The sequence below is a fragment of the Denticeps clupeoides genome, chromosome 1 (genome assembly GCF_900700375.1).
Source record: "Denticeps clupeoides chromosome 1, fDenClu1.1, whole genome shotgun sequence".
Taxonomy (NCBI): Eukaryota; Metazoa; Chordata; class Actinopteri; order Clupeiformes; family Denticipitidae; genus Denticeps; species Denticeps clupeoides.
The window spans coordinates 20,723,718-20,746,475 of NC_041707.1; the positions used below are offsets into that span (position 1 = coordinate 20,723,718).

General features: G+C 42.7%; 1 protein-coding gene across 1 annotated transcript in view; it reads right to left on the minus strand.

Annotated features, from left to right (window-relative positions):
- Window positions 1–2,959: 2,959 nt before the first annotated feature.
- Window positions 2,960–22,758, minus strand: part of serpinh2 (serine (or cysteine) peptidase inhibitor, clade H, member 2) — a 60,534-nt gene continuing 40,735 nt past the window's right edge. Inside the window, exons 2-5 of the mRNA XM_028996414.1 lie at window positions 16,569–17,098; window positions 13,268–13,360; window positions 12,933–13,165; window positions 2,960–4,946 (exon numbers count right to left, since the gene is read on the minus strand). Of these exons, the coding sequence (XP_028852247.1) occupies window positions 4,665–4,946; window positions 12,933–13,165; window positions 13,268–13,360; window positions 16,569–17,098 (1,138 nt within the window). The 3' untranslated portion in view covers window positions 2,960–4,664. The remainder of the gene's footprint in view (window positions 4,947–12,932; window positions 13,166–13,267; window positions 13,361–16,568; window positions 17,099–22,758) is intronic.

Consider the following 22,758-nt stretch of genomic DNA (forward strand, 5'->3'; position numbering starts at 1 on the left):
TCCAATGTGTTCGCTGAAGAAAAAAAAAACTTTTCCAATGTATAGGGTCCTGCATGTGAAAAAATAAATCAGCTATAGAATATTATAATAAGAAATATAGTCACTGAAAATCAGAAATAAAGATGTAGTTAAAACACCTGATGCACCTGATACTTGGCAATTCAGAAGCCTCTTTATTAAATGCAATTCTTCTCAGCTAAACTACTGCAGAAAGGTTTTCTAATAATAAGTGAACCTTTTAGTCACATATTTGCATTGGTGAACACAGCACTCCATTGGAATTCAAGATAAACTGTTGCCGATAATGGGTCTCTCTACATTTATGTAAATACTCCATTTATTAACAGCCATTTCCAGCTACCATAGTAATTTACAACACTAACAATGACTGAGCAGATTTTTTCAAATGTTATTTTATTGGCTGAACCAATAAAACCAACAAGCATGTTTTGTAAATCACTCTATATATTATTTAGGACAGTATATGTTAAGTAGCCTACAATGTTCTGGTGTTCTGGAAATTCAGACTTTTTTATGCTTTTGTTTTAGTTGATATTTTGGATCATCTGCACAGAACCCCATGTGTAATATCCTTTTTTGTGAAAACATGCCCTAGGTATATTTGTGCTGCTTACCCAACAGGCCTGTTGCATATGAGTCAAACCAGCAGACTAGTCAGCTGAATCTAGTTACAAATTAATGCCAAGAGCCATTACTTAGTATGTAGATATTTATTCAAGTGTCATCCTAATTAATTACCTTTTGAATCGCTCACAGCATTGCAAGCCAACATATTTTTTCCTGTAGGATTTCAGTAAGCATGGATGGATGGACAGACACTTTAGATGGATGAACAATCTGTATCTGGAGAGCATAACAGGATATCACATTTGACAGTTTAAATATACCCAAATGTGTGACTAACATTCCCTTCTCAGACATTCTTTCACTGGCAGATTTTTAGGAGAATGGGGGGTGGTTTAAAGGAGCAGTAGGACTCTATTCAGAACCCTGAGTGACCTGTATTCACTTTTCAGTATAAGTAGTGTGTCGTGGAGCGACAGCAACAGAGCACATTTTCAATAGCTTCTTTTCCAGAAAGCTCAGAGAAGTGCCATGACAAAAGGCAGCAGGGGAGTAAAAGTTCACGTGCTGGTTCTGCAATCTTTTATTTAAAAACGAGAGATTAAACATTAAACCCTTTTTGATGGAGTGGATGCACCCCCAGCTCTGATAATGTCACTTACGCAACCAACTCTCACCCCATAATGTATACTTCCCTTCAACACCCTAACAATGGAGACAACCAGGGGCCCGATCACACAAACACACACTCACTGTTTGGCCAAGACGAGATTACTCTTGAATCCTTGTCATGTCCCCCAGGACTCTCTCAGAATTCATTACTCGACTTAAATCCAATTTGCCCCTCGAGGGCAGATGAGCCCCCAGCAACCCCATTCCTTAAATGGTGTTCAGTCTTCAGTGCCTAAAGATTCAGTTATACTACAACCAAAGTAAAATGAAAAAAATTCATTCATATACATAAATACATAAACAATCCATTTCTTCAGCACACAAGAAGCATTCTGCAATTGAAGGCATGTGCAGGCAGGTTAAACAGCCCTGGCCAATTACAATATGGAGTTAAAGCGAATCAGTGAGTCTGCTAATGCACAAAACCATGGTGACATGGGCAAACAATTGGGGTTATGTGAGCCCATGTTTGTTCAACTTATGCACTGCAGGTTTCCCAATGTCCAGTGTGCCTGGTGAATAACAAAGGGACAAAAGATCCAATGCAGCCACTTGAAGCTATGTTCAGTATCCAATGTTTGATCTGTGAACTGTGTGCCTAGTCACACAAAGTATACACCTGTATATATATTTTTACATGATCTATTAGTTTAGGGATTCCCAATCCTGTTCCTGCAGGATTCATTCAACCACTGCTTAGTTAGGACTATGTGACCGTTAACAAGTTAATTATGTGAGTTTGAAAGCACAGAAGGTTGGATTCAGTCGGGGAGGGGCTCCAGGAGCAGAATTATGAAGCCCTGCCTTAGTGCAATGATCATAATCTGCTGCTAACATAGAGTCTCATATGTAACTCTCTTTTATCCAAGAAAAACACTCTTACCCCTTTCTGTTTCAAAACTCTGCTTGGTTCCAAAAATAATAATGTCATCTGAAAGTATGTGCTCAACTGGAAAGGCACAGACGCATCCAGTGAAATGAAAAAAAAAATGAAAGTGTTTAATAAAACATGTGTGAGCAGTGAATGCTGAATCGTGTTTTTATCATTAATGGCAGTGAGCGCTTTGACTTGCAACCCCCACCCCACCACTTGTTCATTTTATTTCTCAATAATTCATTTGTGGAGATGAAAATGAACAGTTTGTTTTTACTTGTGCCTCAGCCTTGAGGGAGGTTCGCCTGAGATGTCCAGACTGGGTCACATCCTTGGAGCAGAGCACTTGCCGCAATAGAGGCCCTTTAAATCTGTTATTTATGTCATGCTGTTTGGGTTCGGAAGGAAATTTTCTGGCTGCTGGTTATTACTGCAACTATTTCTTTAGCAGGTAGCTGCTAAACATTAATTTTAGGTTTTTGATTTTCACAACAGTAAGAGATCTAGGGTATAAAAAAACAAAATAAAAGTGGCAATATTTTCAGAAAAACTGTTGACAGATCAAGATCTGCTAGATCTCCCAACTCGTTATAAATGAAAGATCACCTACAACCAAATGTCTACAAATGGAAAGCAATATTATATTTCTGCTCAGAGATCAAGTCTCTTTTTCTTTATACATAGAAATCAATTTCAGTGCATGCGCAATGCACAGAACAAATTTTATTTTCCCTCGATTTTTTCACTCTAAATGAGGATTGCAACAGAATTTGTTATTAAACAGACAAATGAAATAAAGATGCAACAAATACAAAAAAATTGGGGGAAAATGCATTATTACAGATGCAGATGAAGGAAAAAGCAGATTTTTGAATAAGACAGGGCGTTGCTGTTTATTTATGAACTTACAGTGACTGAGACATCTTGGTAAGAGAATCTCTTGATGCTGGCATGTCCCCACAGTGAAGAGCAATCCATTCATTGGGGCAGAGGTTGGCCTAGCAGGTAAGAAAACAGACCCAGTTCAAATCCCAAACCTGCAAGGTGCCACTGAGGTGCCACTGAGCAAAGCACCGTACCCACACACTGCTCCCGGGGTACCTTTCATAGCTGCCCAGGGAGAATTCATAAGGAATTATTTGATTGAGGTGATGCACAACCTTCTGAGAAAGCCATAATGTGGTTTTGCATGCATTATAATGGCTATTGTTGCTAAAATCAAATAGTATTGGGTGGTAGTAGTAAGGGGTCTGTCCCTGTAACTACTGATTGTAACCGTTCTTGTGCTATTTGTGCTGATTTATAGTTGTACTAACACAATATATATTTTTTTATTATTTATTATGAAGACTGTCCCATGAATGATCAATGAAAATGCCAAGCTCAGTGATCCAAATTGGACCAGTATAAGTCAGAACATGCATAAAGCATATGCTTAGATATTCATTGAGTCCTTTGTGAAGACTAACACATAATCAACATACTCATTACATTACATTTGATTACTGTGGTCCACAATTTTATCACTTTTGTAAAATCTACCCTGATGTACCAAAAACAAACATCACCTAATCAATAACACCAATGGATGGCCATTTAAACAAAATTTACAACATGGGAACCATTTGATGTGCAGTTTGTAACATTGTTTAACTTATCGCATTGAAGGGCAGAGACCTGCATTGATCTGGGGTGGAATTAAAAGATTAAAAGATTTGTCACCCGTCTGCATTGCTGACAGTGCTTCCAAGTCATTAGCATCATTATCATTAAGATGTCCCATCAATAACCACTTGGCTTAGTGATCTCTACCCTGGAGACTGCTTTGCAGGGGACAGTTTGAAGGGGGAACCTGCACACAGTGTCACAAATTGCTCAACTATATCAGTTTTACATGGGGGTCTTGTGATTGTATTTCTTTGATTTTCTTTTTCACCCTTTTTTTTTTGTTTACCTGCCTACGGTTAGACAGAAAAAGGCATCAGTAGAATAAACGATTTCTTCATCCCTGATTGTTGCTGTGCCAAAAGAGAGTATTACCCACAGAAGCACTACTTGTGGGACTCTGCAGTACATCACTTACTTAGTTTCACCTCTGTGCATTTTAGCACTTTCAACAACATTCCCATAAAATAAAAGCTTTAAAAGACTACAACGATATGGAAACCAATAACATGATGTAACAAAACATAATACAAAAGCTAGTGTTCAACCAATATTTTGGCTCTGTTATTCTATTGGTTATTTTATTCTATTTTTATTTCTACTGAACATAAAATTGTGTTACCACCATCACCCACACTTTCAGTCAGAAAAATTGTGCAAGTCACATGTGCAATTCCAGAAAGCAGCACTGGGCAAAAAATGTGAATCTGAATGCAGGTCCATGTGAATGAAAAGTTTTTTCAGCATGCAGTTGGGTACTTTTGTCCATGTATGAAGACTGATAAGAATCTTTGGTTGCTTTTTGGATGCTTTTGTGTAAATGTTGCATCGAATTAGTCTCTGTGAATGTGGTTTCCACAGTTTTCATCTACAACTCATCGTGCAGACCAGGCCCCTCAGCCAGATCCAATGCTCCCATCAACAGCAAAGCCCCAGATGCTTTATCCCTGACCAGTAAGAGGAAGGAGTGGTCAGCGTAGAACAGCTTGGGCTTCTCCACTTGCTCATCCTCTTCTTCAAGCTCCATGGATGACCAGTGCAGGACATCCCTTAGGTGGAGAGCCTCTTGCCCTTTCATTGCATCAAGTCCAGAAAAATCTGCCATTTTCTGATCCCAAGCATCTTTCAGGCCAAGTGCAGCTAATTGAGTCTGGAAGAGTGACAGAGATGAGAGATATCAATGTGTGAAGAGTTTAAAAAACATGACTAGCAATTTCACCTTCTCCTCAAAGTCAAAAGGTGACGGTTACAGGATTTAGAACTACACTGGTCTGTTGACAAATATAGAAAACCTACCAACAGTGAATAAATATTTTATCTAGTGGAATTTTAACTGTGGAATAAAGCACTCTTCCAAACCGGTGAAAGTATCAGATGGGCAGGGAACTTAAAATAAACCACATTAAATCAATAACCCTTCTAACGTTTATCCTTTTTCTCCTCATGGAGAACCCCACCCGCTTCTCCATTCGTTTAACTGGTGACAGATGCCCTTGTTTTGGCACACTGATACAAACTGGGCAACAGCAGCTCCGGACAGCAGACAGGAGGGAAAAAGCAACACATGAATAATTTAAAACATGATATGCTCCCCCTCCACCCCCCACACCCATCAAGCCGACCTCGGCTCCCAACATTCTTGTTTCAGTTTGTATATCAACTAATTTGATATAATCACCACCTCACAGGTAGTCCTATGGACAGTCATCCAAAAAATTCAGTTTGAGAAAAAGATGGAAAGATAAGAGATTTACCATTACAGTATACTGGGTTATGAAATGCTGAGGGGTATGTTAACATATTGGCAAATGACCCAAGCTTTGATTTGCAATGATAATGAATAAGGAGATTAAAGTAGGTCTCTTGACATACTTGGAAAAAGTTTAGAATTTCTTTGATCATCATGGCACTAAATTTATGTAAATTGATCCCTTAGCAAGACTGAGGTGCGAGAGACAGAACGAGTGTGTTTGTATGTGCAAGTGAGTGACAGAAGAGGCATGCTGGGAAGATGGTGAAAGAGAGAGAGGAGGGAAGATGCAATGCACCCTGTCAGCTACACTAGCCTAAAAGGATCGTACACAGCACCATCCTTCACCTCTCTACCCAGTACACACAGAGACACACAATGCCACACTAATGCACTTCTGTTGTCCTCATCCATTATTCCTCCTCTCTTCATTCTTCCCTCTCTCCCTTCACCAATTCATCACTGTCTCCCCACACTGTTCTGCCACCTCCATAGCACGCTCATCCCTTACCTGCCCACTTTGCCTGATGTTTTCTCCCTATCTCTCTCTCTCCCTTCTTCCCTCTTCCAATCTGCCTGTCAAACCTTCCATTCGTTCTCGTTTGACTTAAGACTTGCTGCAGAAGTAAGTTTTTTTCTAATTCAGATGAGTTTCTGTATTCTGAACCAAGCAAGATGAGTAAAGCTTATCTTGTATGTTTTCAACATGCCATTATTGTGAGTAGTAGAGCAGCTCAGTACGGCTATAGGGTGGTAGTAGCCTAGTGGGTAACACACTCGCCTATGAACCAGAAGACCCGGGTTCGAATCCCACTAACTACCATTGTGTCCCTGAGCAAGACACTTAACCCTAAGTTGCTCCAGGGAGACTGTCCCTGTAAATACTGATTGTAAGTCGCTCTGGATAAGGGCGTCTGATAAATGCTGTAAATGTAAAATGTAAATGGATATTACCATGCACCCATGTCTACATTCACATTATTTTTATTCTCCATTGTTGCCAAAGACGTTATAATTAAGCTTCAAATAGATTTAGTTAATTATGTTGGCTGTTAACAGTGACAAGTATTATGTAGCTGAAAGTGGAGCTGTTTCCTGTGCTTTATAGGACCATTTGGGTGAGAAATGTACTGACTGCAGGTATCCATTTTGAGAAGCAGAAATTTGACAACATAACAAAAATTTCAACCTACAACATTTGGTCTAAATGCAAAAGTAGCGTAAGGTTGGCAGGGCGAATTTTGTGACTAGTCCACATAATGTCACTGAGAATCTGTATGTCTGAAGTGGCAACAGTCATCTGTAGATTTATTTCAGGGAGAAGGCACAAAAGCAAGTCAGGTATGCTAACACACAAAATGTTGAAAGGCTGGTTCCACACTGCACAGAAGGCAAGAGAGATCAAACCAGCTCTCACTTTGGTCATAGATTTGGCAGAATATGGCAGAAAACCAGTCTGCATCATGTCTGGTGACCTGACCTGATGCAGCTTCTTCTCACAGCACTAACATGGCACGGTGTCGTGTCACCAGTAATTAGAGTCGCATGCAACAAAGAAGACAGAATGTGGTTTAAAAATAGAATGCCCCCGTTACGCTCACAGATTCGCCCGTTCTAGGCCTTAAAAGTAGAAAGTACGCTGCAGTAGTATGGTCCTCTGAGGCCTGTTAATTGTTTAAAACAATCACTGTCCCTCTAGTCTTCCTGTCAGACTACAGGTTTTGGTGCTACAGGTTTTTTACAAAAAAAGAAAAAGAACAGGTTACAACTGTCCAACATGGTTGTCAACTGAATTTGATTTCTGAAGAAAGGGGGTCCTGTCGCCACAAAACAACTGTGGTGTGTAGGGTATGAAAACTGATTTGCTTATGGAAGGGGGTCGCTGGATGCGCGTGTAGAGGAAGAGGAGGAGTGCGGAGTATGAAGCTTGCCGCGCTTCAGGGCTCCGGCTCTGCTTTGGGAAACAGAACGAGAGGCTCTGATGTGTCACATAGAAATGCGTCAACCCGAGTCTCTTCGCCTCCACTCTGAGCCCAGCTGACAGATGGAAGAAAAGAGGGGGATGTAGGGAGCGTTAAAGAGGGACACGAGGAGGAGAACAGAGACAGAAGTGAGCGATGTTGAGCGTTCGGCATTAGCTGCTCTGTGACCAAGGTAGTCTCTCACTCATTCAATCACTGGCTCCCTCTGTTCTTCATGTTCACCTCTTTGAACTCATCCCCTTCTCGCTCCTCCTAAGTCCATCTTTAACTTCTTTGCTCTAACATCCCCATCTCACATTTTTCTGTCATTTACTATTTCATCAGAATTTGTCACCCTCTACGTCTACAGAAATGCAACATTCCCAGATATGCACAGAATGAAGGTTTGAACATCAACAATAAAAGAAAACTGAATGAATAATGCATGAGTGGAAAAAAAACACTAGAGGATTTCATTTTTGCAATACTGCTCAGTACGTCAGAAGATGAAGGAATGCATGAGAAACATGATAGGGGAGGCTTGTGTGCATACAGAGAGTCCCAGACTCCCGACATAATGTTTTATTCAATTGCCAGAATTATAATATTAAAAGAAAAAAAAACTCCTGTAATTATTTGCTGCTTTTTGTCACCTACGCCTTATTAATGCATATGTTGCTCCTGGTTAGTAGGCCAAATCTGCCATTGTACGAATTTATTCCATTTATTTATTTATTCCAACTCTCAACAGTTCATCTTCCCAGGTAAATTTTATATGCAAGAACCAAGAGGGCTCAGTGATTCCCTCTGCAGCACTTTGAACTCAAATGCACATCTGTACACCTTCTAATTCAAGTTGTACAGTAAGGCACTAACCAGAGAATGCTTAAAAAGCCTTCTTTCTTCCTCTGGCTTACCCCTGTTGGGTCACCTCAGCAGATCACCTGGTCGCACAATAGACCAAGCAAAAGTTTTACGCCCTTTTTTATGCCCTTCATGACATTTATCTGGAAACCAAGAAATACAATGTCACCTGCGTCCTCAGTGGCTGGGTTAAAATGCTTAAATAAATACATTAGGAAATATAGCCTAGTGCAAGGCAGAGCGTTCGAAGCTTCTGAAATTAGCTTTTTTAACTGTAGCTGGAGTGCATAAATATATTTAATATTTATTTAGCATTGGTGGTAGTTTTAATTCAAGGGAAGGTTGTATTTTCTATGAGGTATAATTTACAGAACCTTAGTAAATATCTGCCTTGTCCATGTGGTGTGCAACACCACATAAGCATAGACCAAATGTTAAACCCCTTACTTTGAATGTGTAGTGTGAGTTTCTATTTTTTTATATTGCCACGTGCTGTCCCATGTCCCTTCTGGATTGGCTGATTTTTGTGGCTCCACCTATGGATGCAGACTGCCGACTGATAAGCGGCAATATTTAAAAGTCGAAGCTGGTATACCAGCGACTGCAACTGCCAGTCCCAACAGCCCCCCCGTTGGCAACATTCTTTTGTTGCCAACAATAAATACACAAAGGTCCTTGATCCTTTGGTTGTGGCGTCTGTTCTGAGGTACGTGAGTTGATTGGTAGTTCTGTTCTACTTTGGTCTGTTTCTCTTTGATCGATGACTCCAAACGTGACAGTCACAAGGATGTGACAGTCCGTAATTTATATAGGCACATATTTGTATATGAGCACACAATGAAAGACGTCCCTTGTTAGTTCAGATATCGTTGAGGATACATCCCAGATGACTTTATTTTTAGCTGGCTGCATTACCACTTCATCTTTTGGCTGAACAGCTTCTTCAACCCCTGCTGCCCTTGCCTTCTCCATCTCCCAAGCTCATCCCGTCAGCCGCTCAGCAGCGTTCCTATTTAGGTCAGCAAGCCCCTGGACTATGCCCTATGCAAGGAGGCCATGTCGGTGGAGACTCAAAGTGCCAACCAGGAGGGATCATGACTGGAGACGCAAATCAGGCTAATGGCAACCCTGTTCCAGATGGCTCCGTGGAGGAGACCAGAGCAAGAAAAGGAGTAATGGTGTGAGCAGGGTGAGCTGGCTCCCGGGGGCACAAGGGAATGAGGGTCTCAGTCATCGCTGGAAACATCCCGAGCTCCAGCCCCCCTGCCTCTGCGACCACAGCCAGGATGACTTGGGGCGAGCCTGACAGATGCAGGTGTAAACATTATTAACGTTCACGGACAGGGTCGTATTTGTGCGGCTCAAAGCCAATCTGAGCGAGAGCCAGCAGCATTCAGCGGCGTTTCCATACTCAGCTTTGCGCTGCACAGTCAGCAACCCAGATGAGGGGGAAGAGGGAGAAAGAGGCCATTAGACGGCTAAGGCCATTCGGTGATATTTCTTCAAACACAGATACTGACGGAGTAAAGGCGTGAAATACAAAAACAGAGATGCGATAAGGGCCTGCGACAGGCGAAGAAATAGAGACAAACCAGAGGCCGCCAGGAAGCCTGTCAGAGGGTAATATAGCCCTTTTCATGTCATGTACTGAACGATGGACTGCTGGCCTCTCTTCTGGTGTCTGAACTTCAGAGAGGCGCATAAAAGCTTGTGTGTTTTGAACATCCTGCAGCTCAGTGCTACCATTAAAATATCTTGTCACAGTAAGGCATTCGTGTCTGCAGTTTTTTTTAAGGCTCTTTGTGACCCTGTGGGTAGGCCACGCACTCATGTTAATGTCAAAAGCTTGTTCTTCAGGGCAGACTAAAGCTGCAGAACATGGCAGGCGGGGTGTCTGTGGACATCTAAGACAGGTTTCAGTTCTCACCCATGGTCTGTTAAGTTGTTCACTGCTCTGTTGTATAGCTAAACAACACACTGGAGGATTCCCCTCAGTCACCGCAAATCTAAAAAGACATTCAATATCTTTTACAGGTCATAGAAGTAGTATTTTAAATTGTTAAGCTAAATACGAACAAACAAATATATTATCACAGGCAGTGCTAAACAGGCTTCATGCCCATGATGCTGCCTTATGCACGCGCTCAGAGAAACCAGTGCTGGGAGCGTTCATAGCATCTACGGTACTGTGTTCCCCCATAATTCAGATCCAATTTGGAAACAGGGAGGTTACTTATTACTTACTTAATTAAGTAAGACTAGTAATAGCTCCTAACCAGACTTCCCCCTCCCCCAGTATCAGAAATGCCAGATGTTATGCACTTAAAATAAGTGCTTTAATCGATAAAACAAAACAATAAATTAAAACAATAAGCAAGCTGCAGCCTTGGGTTCATAGGTGATGAAAAGTGAAAGTGATGTGATTGTGAAACACTGCAGCACAGAACATGGTGCACACAACAAAATGTGTTCTGCTTTTAACCATCACTCTTGGTGAGCAGTGGGCGGCCATGACAGGCGCACGGGGAGCAGTGTGTGGGGACGGTGCTGTGCTCAGTGGCACCTCAGTGGGACCTTGGTGGTTCGGGATTCGAACCTGCAGCCTTTGGATTATGGGTCCACGAAGAGCAGACTTCCAGTGTTCACCCTGCTGTCAGCAGCTACTGTGATGTTAGGAGAGAAAATGATGTCTTCTCATCTCACACGCCGCTGGCACAAAAATTGTCTTTAAGGGACTGTCAGTGCAGTCCAGTGCCAGGAGACAGTCAAGCTGTTCATGGAAAACTGGAAGACTGTTTCAGGGCAGTCAGTAAGACTTGGCCAGAGAAAGGTTTCTCTATTTGTCTTTGCCAGTCCAGTTTACATGGATCTGCTACAAGATCTCATTCATAACTGTTTCAAGATCTCATTCATAACTGTTTTAACTTTTTTGTCAATATGACCAAATCTGTCCCTGCTTTTAGTCCTGTTGCGAGGTGGTGTCTCCAGGAATTGTACAGTACATCCGGAAAGAATTCACAGCACATCACTTTTCTCACATTTTGTTATGTTACAGCCTTATTCCAAAATAGATTACATTCATTTTTTCCCTAGAATTCTACACACAACATCAAATAATGACCATGTCAACTTTACTTGAGATTTTGGCAATTTTATAAAAAAAAGTATTGCCATGAAACTCAAAATTGAACTCGGGTGCCTCCTGTTTCCCCTGATCCTTGAGATGTCTCTGCAGGTTAATTGGAAAAATCATTACCGGACATGATTTGGAAAGGCACAGACCGTCTATATAAGGTCCCACAGTTCAATTCATATCAGGATTTGTTTGTAGACTTTTAAGACAGGATTGTCTCGAGGCACAAATCTGGGGAAGGTTACAAAACAATTTCTCCTCCTTTGAAGGTCCAAATGAGCACAGTGGCCTCCATGATCTGTAAGTGAAAGAAGTTCAAAACCACTAGGACTCTTCCTAGAGATGGCCGGCCCGAGGGTGGTGCGGAGGAATCCAGGCACCGCTCATCACCAGGCCAATACCATCCATACAGTGAAGCATGGTGGTGCCACCATCATGCTGTGGGGAGGTTTTTCAGCTGCAAGAACTAGGAGTCTATTCAGGACAGAGGGAAAGATGGCTCATCTTTCAGTAGGACAACCACCCTAAGCACACAAGATATATTTTTTATATAAATTTGCCAAAACCTCAAGTAAATCTTTCATATTGTCATTAAGGGGTGTTCTGTGTAGAATTCTGAGCAAAAAATATTTCAATACATTTTAGAATAAGGCTGTAAGGCTGTGAAAAAGGCGATGCTCTGCATACTTTCCGGATGCACTGTACTTGTTTTTAGCACATCCCACATCTTCTCGATTAGATTGAGAGCTAAAGAATCTGTTTTCTAAACAACATCATTGAGTCTTGGTCACCAAGACACTGTCACCAGTTCCTTCTACTTAATCCCAATGTCAGGATATCAAGGTATGTCAAAAGGATGGACTGATGCATTTGAAACGTGTCCCTCTTCCTGTGAAAGTCAAATTCTGATTTAGTTTTGCAATACAGGATAAACAGGATGAATGCAATGAAAGGTATATCAGCTGTCTCTGTTGTAATGTAGTAATGATATGAATAATAAGTTGGATTTATAAAGATCGGAATAGTGAGAATAATGTTGGAATAACATCTCGTTTTCAGTATCAGGTTTAGCTGCTGTCTCCGTTACTGATGGGTACCTGCCTCAAAATAAAAATCCCTCCTGCTTTCTCCTCTGACTAAATTAAATATTTTAAGACAAGGTAGTATGCTTTCCTACCTAGACTTGCAACAACATAAGAAAAATAGATTACTGCTAACATTTGTGTTTCTTATCTGACATTCAATCTTCTGTTCATCTTGAAAAGTGTAAGATAACTGTAGCTTAAAAGTGCTATTTGAATTCGAGATGCCTTCACCAAAAGAGAGACACGGGAAAAGAACATGTATATGTGTCACGTATTTAAAAACAAATACAGGTTGAGTCCTATCTCCACACCTTAATCTTCATAGTGTCATTACAACACATACCTGCAAATAAAGAGCACTGCTGAGGTTGACATTGGGCAAAGAGATAGCTATGCTCTGCTCTGTGAGACGTTCCAGCCATTTGGCCATCAGCTCTTCACTCAGCAAACGATCAAGCCTGGACAAACTTTCCACATGGAAGGGCAGGAGAAGAAGCATGCTCATATTACCACCCTTCAGGTCCACTTCCAAAACCTGTAGCATGTTCTCCATGTCCTCATAGTGACGGTAAATACCTATGGTAGAAGAGTTCCTGGATTACACAAGCATTCATTTGGGGGTCACCCTCTTAACCAACATGTTTTAGGTTATGTGCTAAGCTGAGAACACCTTACTACCTGCTCTGTGCATCATAGGAATTTTTGTATACTTGGTGCCCAGAAAGGTGCGTAGATCACCTTGTCCTTCTTCAAAACTTCGGTGCCACAGACCTGCACAATGGGCAAAAAAAACCCATCCTGGTTAGTCTTATAAACCCCAAAGTGCACACTGAACAATACACATGGTCAATTATCCATAACAGAGTAGGCTACAAATGATGGCCTTAGGAAAAAAGGACGAAAAAAAAAAAAGAAAAAGATTCAATAACAGAGTGATAATTAAAAAATATAAAGAACTGAAGATGGGGTACCCTGGAATAAAAAAAAGAGGCACAGAACACATTATTACAGTCCATTAAACTCATTACGTCGTCTAACAAAGATGGGATTTGATAAAGAGACTATTAGGGGGATTATAGGCACATGCTCTTTTCCCTGCCAATGCACTCATGTCCTCGTTCAGTAAGCAGGGTTTGCAGGAACTGCATCTGCAGACAGGGGATGGCTAGACAATGTGAGGTTTACTGCAGGGCATTTCACTGCTCCATTTTGCTGCATTACAAAAGTGTTCCATATGCCCCTCACAATGCAGAGCTACAGGACGTCACACGGTCACTGAACTTCACCACATCAAGCACTCTTTCTGGTCAAAGCGTTAATAACCTTTGATATCAATAGCAAAATGAAAAAGAAACGTCTTCCTTCAAATGAGAGGTTTTTCTTTCAGTGAGGCCAGTGCTCTTCTAAGCTATGGCAACTCAAGTGGCTTGGCCGACTATCCAGTCATAATTAGCGCCTCAATTAAATTCACAGAACTCACCAAACTGTATAATCATCAAGCATTAGAATATTCTTCAGTCAAGTGTTTTGATTTATTCATCTATTACCACCTTGCCTGCTTCCTACTGTACAAATGTGGAAGGGTAACCTCTATGGCCACAAGACAAATTAAAAAGGCCATATGCCATAATCATTACACTAGACACTGTGCGCCTAGAGAAAAAACTGCTAAGACCGAAGACACCCATGGCATACCACACAATGGCATCTGGGAGAATCTGATGGGGCCTGTGAAAGCTGGTGACCAGGAAGTGAGTCTTGGATTTCAGTTATTATTGAACATGATGAAATATGATGATCCGAGAACATAAAAAAAAAAAAATTCATATACACACTATTATGGGTGGCTCAGCTTCAGAAGCAAATCTAGGTCCTGCTGAGTTCCTTGAATGCCAGAGAGGATATTTCATGTCACCACAATGTTGGCTGCCATTCAAAAAGACACAATCTACATGGATCTCGAGCTAATCTGCCCAGACATGCTGCAGTGGCACAGAATCCGTGAGCAACCCAGAAACCTGTACTGTTGAGGAGGGTAGGTCACCCCCATTAATTATCATATACTAAAAACAATGCAGCAATTGTGCGGTTGCAGGCACGAAAAAACAAGAAAGCCCCTCGCTTTTCTTGTCAAATAATAACCTAACCACGAAATGAAGGAAGAGGCCAGTGACGCTAACCACTCTCCTCTCTCATCAGATCCTTGATTACCAGGCACTGGCAACTACAAAGGAGGCTATTATTATATGTTAAAATGGGTGTGCATTTGTTATTGCCTAATTTTTTCCTTTGTTACATTATCTTATGTGGGTTTGAGACGTCGCTCTTATTCCTCTCAACAATGTTTGTTTGTCTCACACAGGAACAAAAGCTGAATAAATTAGCAAGTGTAGACCATATCTCTAAGGGGTAGTTGGCGATCCCTTTAGGAAGGCTGTCTGTCATTCTTACTCTGGCTGCCTCCTTTATTTCTATTCCAAATCGCACTCCTCAGTCCTCTGCTTTTTTTTTTTTTTTTTTTCTTACAGCCACCCCGCTATCCAAACCACTTTGCAAAATCCATCTTCCTTCCCCTCATCATCCTTATGTTCTAGTAGCTCCTCCGTTCACTTGTCTTCTGGTACTCCGCCAAGCCCTTTTATCTTTGCTATCCATGTCTTCTTTCTGTTGTCCACATCTAATCACCCCTCTTCGTGCATTCAGGGCGTGCATTAGTACCCGCTTGTTTTTTCTGGCCACCATCTGAAGAGCGACGGGAGGCAGAAGGCACTGGAGTGCTTTTAATTCTGGCCTTCAGCAATTAACTACAAGGAATGACAAGGAAACAAACAAAAACAGGCAGATGCTCGTGATGCACCAGAGTCGACCTCGACAACGGCAGAAACAAGGGCTTCATCGAGGATGGTTGCAATGACCATGCGAGGGGAATCTATAAAACCCCAGTAAACAAATTACTTACAGAGCACTAAGCACCAAAATCGCTTACAGGTTTTTAAATTATGACCCCACCCCCCCCATACCGCCCGCCACCACCACCACTCTGAACTCGTAATCTTATTCTGGTCGAACAATCTATTGTGTGATCTAATTTGTACGTTTCGGCGCTGAATTAATAGGACCGGGCTAACTCCGCTCAACATAAAACTAATTTTGTAATTACGAAAAAAAAAAATATGAAACAAAGGAAATTAATTAGATTCCTTATCAATCTACAGTCAGTCACAGTTTGTTATTTTTAGAGGGTTGTCTCGTAATAAACTCATTCCCCCCTTATTCTCAGTACACGTCTCGCCTGTTGTTCAGACAGCACCTAACCAGTCAGACACATTCAACAAAATCAGGAACCTGAGCATTCAACAAAGTAATCACTAATTTTAATTGAAACCAAAGGGTCATGGAGGTTAAACAGAATGTTGGGTAATGGCGTTGAAAAGAAAACGAGTCTCTTCAACGAAGTAAAGCAAAAGAGCGCTTGACCGTAGAGGTTAAAGGAAGCAACGAAAGAGTTCTGGATGTGAACGGTGAGAGCCGAGAGCCCAGGTATGGAGCCAGCAGATGCGGAACACAGCGCTGCAGGAGAAATCCGGACACTTCTTACTCAATTATTCAGGATGACACATCACCCCCCCGCCAGAAGATAAATAAGATCTCTGTGATCGACTGCAGATTCATTAGTTATCTACTGTGCTGGCTGGCTGTGTGAGAACACACACACACACACACACACTGTCTGCACAGAAGTGCAGGTAGGACCGAGTACGTGCTGTGTATGTCACATCATGCACTTCCCCATGTTGTCACAAAGAAGGTTTGTTTTCCTGTGACATTTTTGCTAAGTGTTAATTAAACGAGTCGGGCTTGGACGGTGCAGATTCTCCGCTATAGAGAGAGAAAAAAAAACATTTAATCAACCATCAACTGCATTTCATCTGTCTCCTGTTTTCGCCATCGCTGTCTCCAGGGAGGACAGATTTCTTACCTTTAAACTTCACAGCACTGGCCAGAAGCAATGCCCCCGGTTGGGCCTGCAGCACGTTACTCGGCTGGGCTACCTTTGCCTCAGCCATGGCCCCCGCAGCCCACAAAGTAATGGTGTCGGTGTCTTGTTTGTCATCCTTCCCCAGCGGAACGTGGTCCAGTCCATAATGCCCTCTGGCCTCCTTCAGGAAAACTGGATCCAGACCGGGAGCCTGCTTGCTGAACAGGGCTGTGGAGGCATGGAGGGTGTATGCAGTTCCATTGCCCTCACGCATGGACTTCAGAGCCAAAGCCTCGCCACCCTGGGGCCCGGAGGTCTTGAGAAGCTCCTGAAACTGCTCGGCTGTGTGACCCCTGGATCCGATGCCCAGGGCACCCAGTGCACCAGCAAGCATGACTGGGGAGAAGAGGGCATTGGTGCTCTGGGCACCGTCAGAGCAAAGGGCCCGGTACAGCCGAAGACCTAAGGTCCAGCTGGCATGGCTGAGAGCTGAGGAGCCTTCCTGAGATCTACCATGGTGCAGGGGGGTCCTGTGAGGCGATGGGATTCACCCCGAGGACCAATAATGCCAATCCAGGGATTGTTAAAAAGGTGGAAGCAGGGGACACCATGACTGCCCTGAGAGGTCCGATTAGACAGCAAACAATAATTATATAAATGTATTTAAAAAAAAAATCTTATTCACTCTGGTGTTAGCAGTAGGCAAGGATAAGTGCCATCTATATTTAAAAACGGACTTTTATGCCAAAGAGAAGCAAGTCAAACTCAACCTTGACTAAATGTCTGTAAGCTCTGTAATTCACACAATAACTCGAGCTGCCTGTTTGACAACGATATCGCAGGTTTGGAGTTGGATTTACACGTAGTTTAAAAAAAAAAAAACGCTTCAGATGTTGCCTGAAGACCTCGTGTGGAGAGACGAATTCAGAGCGCCACCCGTTAGTAAAGGCGCCGACATGGCACTTTAACCTCGACAGACGCGAATCTGTCGGGCGCGGAAGGTGAAAGAAAGAAAGAATCCAAGTTTGTGCAGTTTCCTTCTCCGCCGACAGCGTCCGGTCCTGCGTGGACGCGTGGACACGTGGCAGAGGAAGTTCTTCCCACCTCGCCCGCGGGCTGGAGCTCTTATTTCCCCGATCGTTCCAGAAAGAGAAACCGCGTGCCATTTACAAAAATACGATGGAAATATGTCTTTATTACCACAGCGTCACAGACGTTGGATTTGCACATGTTGCTTTGTGTTACTATGTTACTTTCGCAGTTTATAAAGTGTATTTATCTAACCTATTTGCTGTTTATGAGTAAAGTAGGAGTGGCCCTAAGGTCAAGAATTTCATCAAGGTTATATGGTATTGGATTGTTAGCTTTTTAAGGCTTTTAAAACCATTTAAATATATAATTTAGCCATTTAAATATAGAATTATTAAATGTATTAAAAGTATTTCAGTGTATTAAATTAATATTATTTTTACCCATCTTATTTAATAGATAAATAGACTTTACAGCAGATATGATGAAGTTAAATATAATCCCGGTCCTTTGTCAGAGTTAATTTTGCAGTAAATCCAATATATAATCCAATATATAACTCAAAAAGTCTGACAGAAGTATATGGTAAATGAGTTATATGTTAATTACATACTTTTAAACAATCAAGTTCAGTCATTTGTAACTATTTAGTCAATTTAATGAGTACATTTATTGAATGATTATGTGTTGTGATTAGAAATTTTATCTCAGTTGCCTGAAACAAAATCATTTTTATTGCGTTTCTGAAAACGTTGTGAAAGTAATATTATAGAAAATACATACAATTTAGCGAACTAATTGTATTTACTTTCTGTAATAATCCAAATAATCTAATTTTCCGCTAAAACGTAGCATAGTTCATTGCGGTATACTGTTGCCTAGCAACGCACAAGCGCATCATGGCGCGTTCATCTAAAAGTAATTTAATTAACCGGGGAGCATGTTTAACAACAATGACCACAAAATCAGTTTTTAACAAACACAGCCATAAATTATAAAAAAAAATATTACAACGTTACGAACGAATCGCAGATTGGCCGCGCAGTCGTGCCACGCTGAGTGGATGCAGTTACGCTGCCCGACGGATGGGGTCGCCCGCGGACCACAGACTTTGTGGAGGGGCCCTGCGTTGACACTGTTCTCCCAGTTTTTCCTCATGTCCATCATTATGTGTTTTTTTTCCACAACACCGAGGCTTGTGGCTGTGCTTCTGTCTCTGGTCAAAAACTACACAACGCAGATGAGCCTGTTCAACAGATGTAAAATGCAAGATAAGGCGTGTCCGGCAATCTGAGTATAGGCAGGCAGTCAGAGGAATGGATGAAGCAACAGATACTGGAGGGAGATGAAAACAGATCAAGAGTGGTGATGGTGGTTGATAAAAACCTAGCTGGATACCAGTGCCGCACAATCACTTTGTACATGACAAGTCATACAATGGGCCACTTATTCCCGTCCTCGCTAATCAATAGTGCACTTGGAGAGATGGTATCAGCAGACCATGCCACATAAAAAGAGAAATAAAAAACAGCTAATTTTTTTCACTTTCTCATTTCAAATGCACATTTGCACACATAGAATCTTGCAGACGCATATATTGTTACAGTCCTGAGCATGCACACATACCTGTGGGAATGTTCCCTGAGCAATCTTCCTCAGATTACTGTCTCAGACACAGTCAAATAGACAACAGCATGCTCAAAAACTCACAGAGACAGACACAAATAATTCAGGGCCCGCCCTCACAGGTCAGAAAAGGGGGCTTAAGCGAGCCGCTGGTAGGATGAATGTAACCAGAGATGTCTTAAGCAGTGCCATGGGACTGGCCGCCCCAAGGCCTCTCACAGCACATCACAGTCAATGGGGCCCATAACGAGATGCACTACAGCAAACGCAGGTGATTCATCAGACCAGGGCCACACAGCGGTTAAACGAGTCCCCTGGGAAACAACAGCGACACCAACCCTCATCTTTCAGCATATAACCTTTAACCCAAGGTCACCTTCACAACCACCTTTACCCCTCATCAGCCTTACCTGTATTACCTCCTTCTAATACCAGCCTTGGCCTGCCTCAGTCCCCTTGGGTCCTGGAGTCCAGCCCGTACCAATTATTTAAAGGATGCCTCGAGCAATGTTCTTTACTTAACAGACGTCTCTGATGTCATCCTCTGGGGTCGATTTCCATAGTTTACACTTGTCCACACCATCCTTCCTGTCATGGCTTTTCAAACATCATTTTTTACATGTTCAGAGGCTCACCGCATAGCCTTCAGGCGCAACTGCAGACTCACCCAGCCAAACATGGAGTCAACATTTGTGAACGCCAGGAATGAGCTCTTCTGCTGGTCTGGCAATGCCACTGTTCTTCACCTACAAGCAGCTTCAGCAGCTTCAAATCGCATTACTTTTATTCAGGTCAGTGGATCCAGCACGTACTGCTTCATTCCAATCACCCCAACCCTTCTTACTGCACATTAATACCAGTTGCGTCTGGTGATAAAGAGATTTTGGGAGGGTACAACTTGTAAGCAAAGAAGCACTTCACAGCCTCTGTTAAACAAGCAAGTCCATAAATAAAGCAAAGACTTTTTTCCACCTTCCACCAGGCTTGCAAATATATCAGTGGCTTTTCAAAAGTTGTGGTCAAGCAGTAAGTAACCAAATTGAGTTCTATTTACATGGTGCCCCTTGAAGTCTTGCTACAGTGAAAGTCAGGCATGTGAAGTTATTGGTGCTTGTGAACATGAAAGGCCACGAATTGTACAAGCGTATTAGTTTAAGAGCATCTTTATACATTCATTTAGCAGGCTACAACAGGAAGCACATACATTTACAGGAATGCAATATTAACAAACGCTGACAGGAGCTGACAGTCAACAGATTTCCTTTCAGAATTATTTTGCATTTGCAAATGAATTTATGCCAGACATAGACTTTGGATTGCACCGTCTTGAAAATGTTGGGCGGTTTATAAATATGGCTCATGCCCGTTCAGGGTGCACTCCTACTTTAGGCCATGAACCAACTGTTATTGCCTCTTGAACCTTTGGCAACCTCAGGGGCTCCAGTCTGCAGTCCACTTGTGTTGGTTCTTAGTACTGAGAACCACGACTCCAGACACAGAGCAGGTACTGAAAATCTGGCAGCGTATGGTTTAATCGAGTTTCCGTAAAAGCATGTGAAAAAATCTCCTGGGGTTTTGGAGCTTGGAGGTGGTTCAGGACAAACACACAGAGTGGGTCTACGTGTGTGTATGTGTGTGTGCGAAGTTGAGCCTCATCCATCTATCAGCAGCTCAAACCCATTGAAACTTGCAGGGCCTGTTTTTACTTGTCTGGACCCATCCGAAGCGTAGCAGGACTGAGTGACGTTAGGTGGCCTGCTTCCCAGTTGGAGATGTTTAAACCGGCAGGAGCTCTGGTTCAGGCTGCTCAACGCTGACCCTCAGGAAAAACAGGGTGCAAGGAATCGCAAAACCCCCCAACGGCAGAGAGAAAGTGGCGGAGGAAGGGGGTGGGTGTGCTTGTTCGCGAGGTTTCTGTGTCAGAAATCACAGAAACATCTGCTTTATATCTCAAGTGTTCCTAATAAGGGCTTGAAATGTTTCCTGCTCGTCTGCTGGGCGCGAACACCAGCCAAATGCGCCATGGTCTGAGTCGGAGTGGGAGTCTGGTATCAACAACGAGGAAACAAAATGGTGAAGGTGCAATTTTTCTTTTTTGGCAACTTAAGCCCCCCTCGGCTAATTAACACGCACGCTCGTGCACACGTAGGTGCTGCGAACCGCACACACCCACCCATGCACTTTCAACACTAACAGGGTTTAACCGGAGCAATTAATTGCGCTCCATGAGTCAGTGATGAGAGCGGCTCTTGGAAGTGGCACAAAACTGCAGTGCTGACAGCTGTCTTCAAAGAAAATTAACTCCAACCCAACCCTAACGCCCCTCCATCAATGGAGTGTAGGAATAATGAAGGGGAGCAAAGGGAAAAAAAATCATATCAAAAAGCATCACTCGTGCTTGACTCAGATTGTCGGGGAACAGACGTCGGATGCAGCCAGCGCGTCCGTCCTGTTCTCTCCAACCTCCCCTCTCCTTCCGTCTTCTCCTCCTCCTCATCCCTCCTTCCCCTCCTCCTCCTGGTGGTGCTGTGGCTGCCAGGAGCCCAGCTGGTACTGTCATGTCTGATCGGCTTGAACAGAGACAGAGACGAGCGCAGGGTGCAGGGGGAGGCGGGAAGCTAAAATGGCTACAGCAGGGCGCATTATGCAGTGCTTTGATATGGGCAGACGTGTGTGTGTGTGTGTGTGTGCGTGCGTGTGGTCTCTTGGGTTTGTGTGTGTTGGTACATATTTTGAATGTCTTTGAGACTTTGCTTGCATCAGTGTGGTGTGTCTGCCTGTCTTTCTTTATGCGAATTTGACAGGTAAAAAGAATGGTTGTGGTGCTTTTGAAGGTTAAACGTTGAGAAATGCGCGAAGCACCATTTCAAGTTCCATTAAAAAAAAAGACATTTTGTCCAGAGAAATCGGCCTGACCGGTTTCTTTTACTTGCATTCATGCATTTTCTGAAAGAGCCGTCAAGTCTGGGTGTCTGTCTCCGTCTCCCTCTGCCCAACCGATGTTGGTCTTGCAGTGGTAGAGTTTGAGGGGCTGGGCAGGTATCGTGTCAGAGGAGGGAAGGGAATAATATGTGATGTCTGTCGGTTGTCATTCTGGAGTTTAAGAAGCAGAATGGACGGGCTTCATCCAAGCCCAAAGCAGATATGGATAGGATGAAAGAGAGAGGAGGGGGAGAATAGGAATAAAGAAGTAGGGAACCTGGAGATATCTGGGCATAATCAACAGGTGATATCATTTATCCAAATAATGACTTCAGCTACTTGGTATCTCAGGTCATAAGTGTATATTGGGACATTAAACTGCACCTCGTAAAAACAGGAAGAGAAACAGGGAGAGAGAGAGAGCGAATTAGGGACAAAGAGCAATGTTCAGTTTTCTTTTTCAGCTTTCAGAAAACGTTTTTGTCCAGAGTGACGTGGATCAGAGCTTTGCAGTTCAGGGTCTCCCATCCCTGCTTTGCTGAAACAGCTTCTGCTGCCTGCGCTGGTTTAAGATGGAGGATGGCGAATTATTTTCCCCTCTCAGCCATGCTCA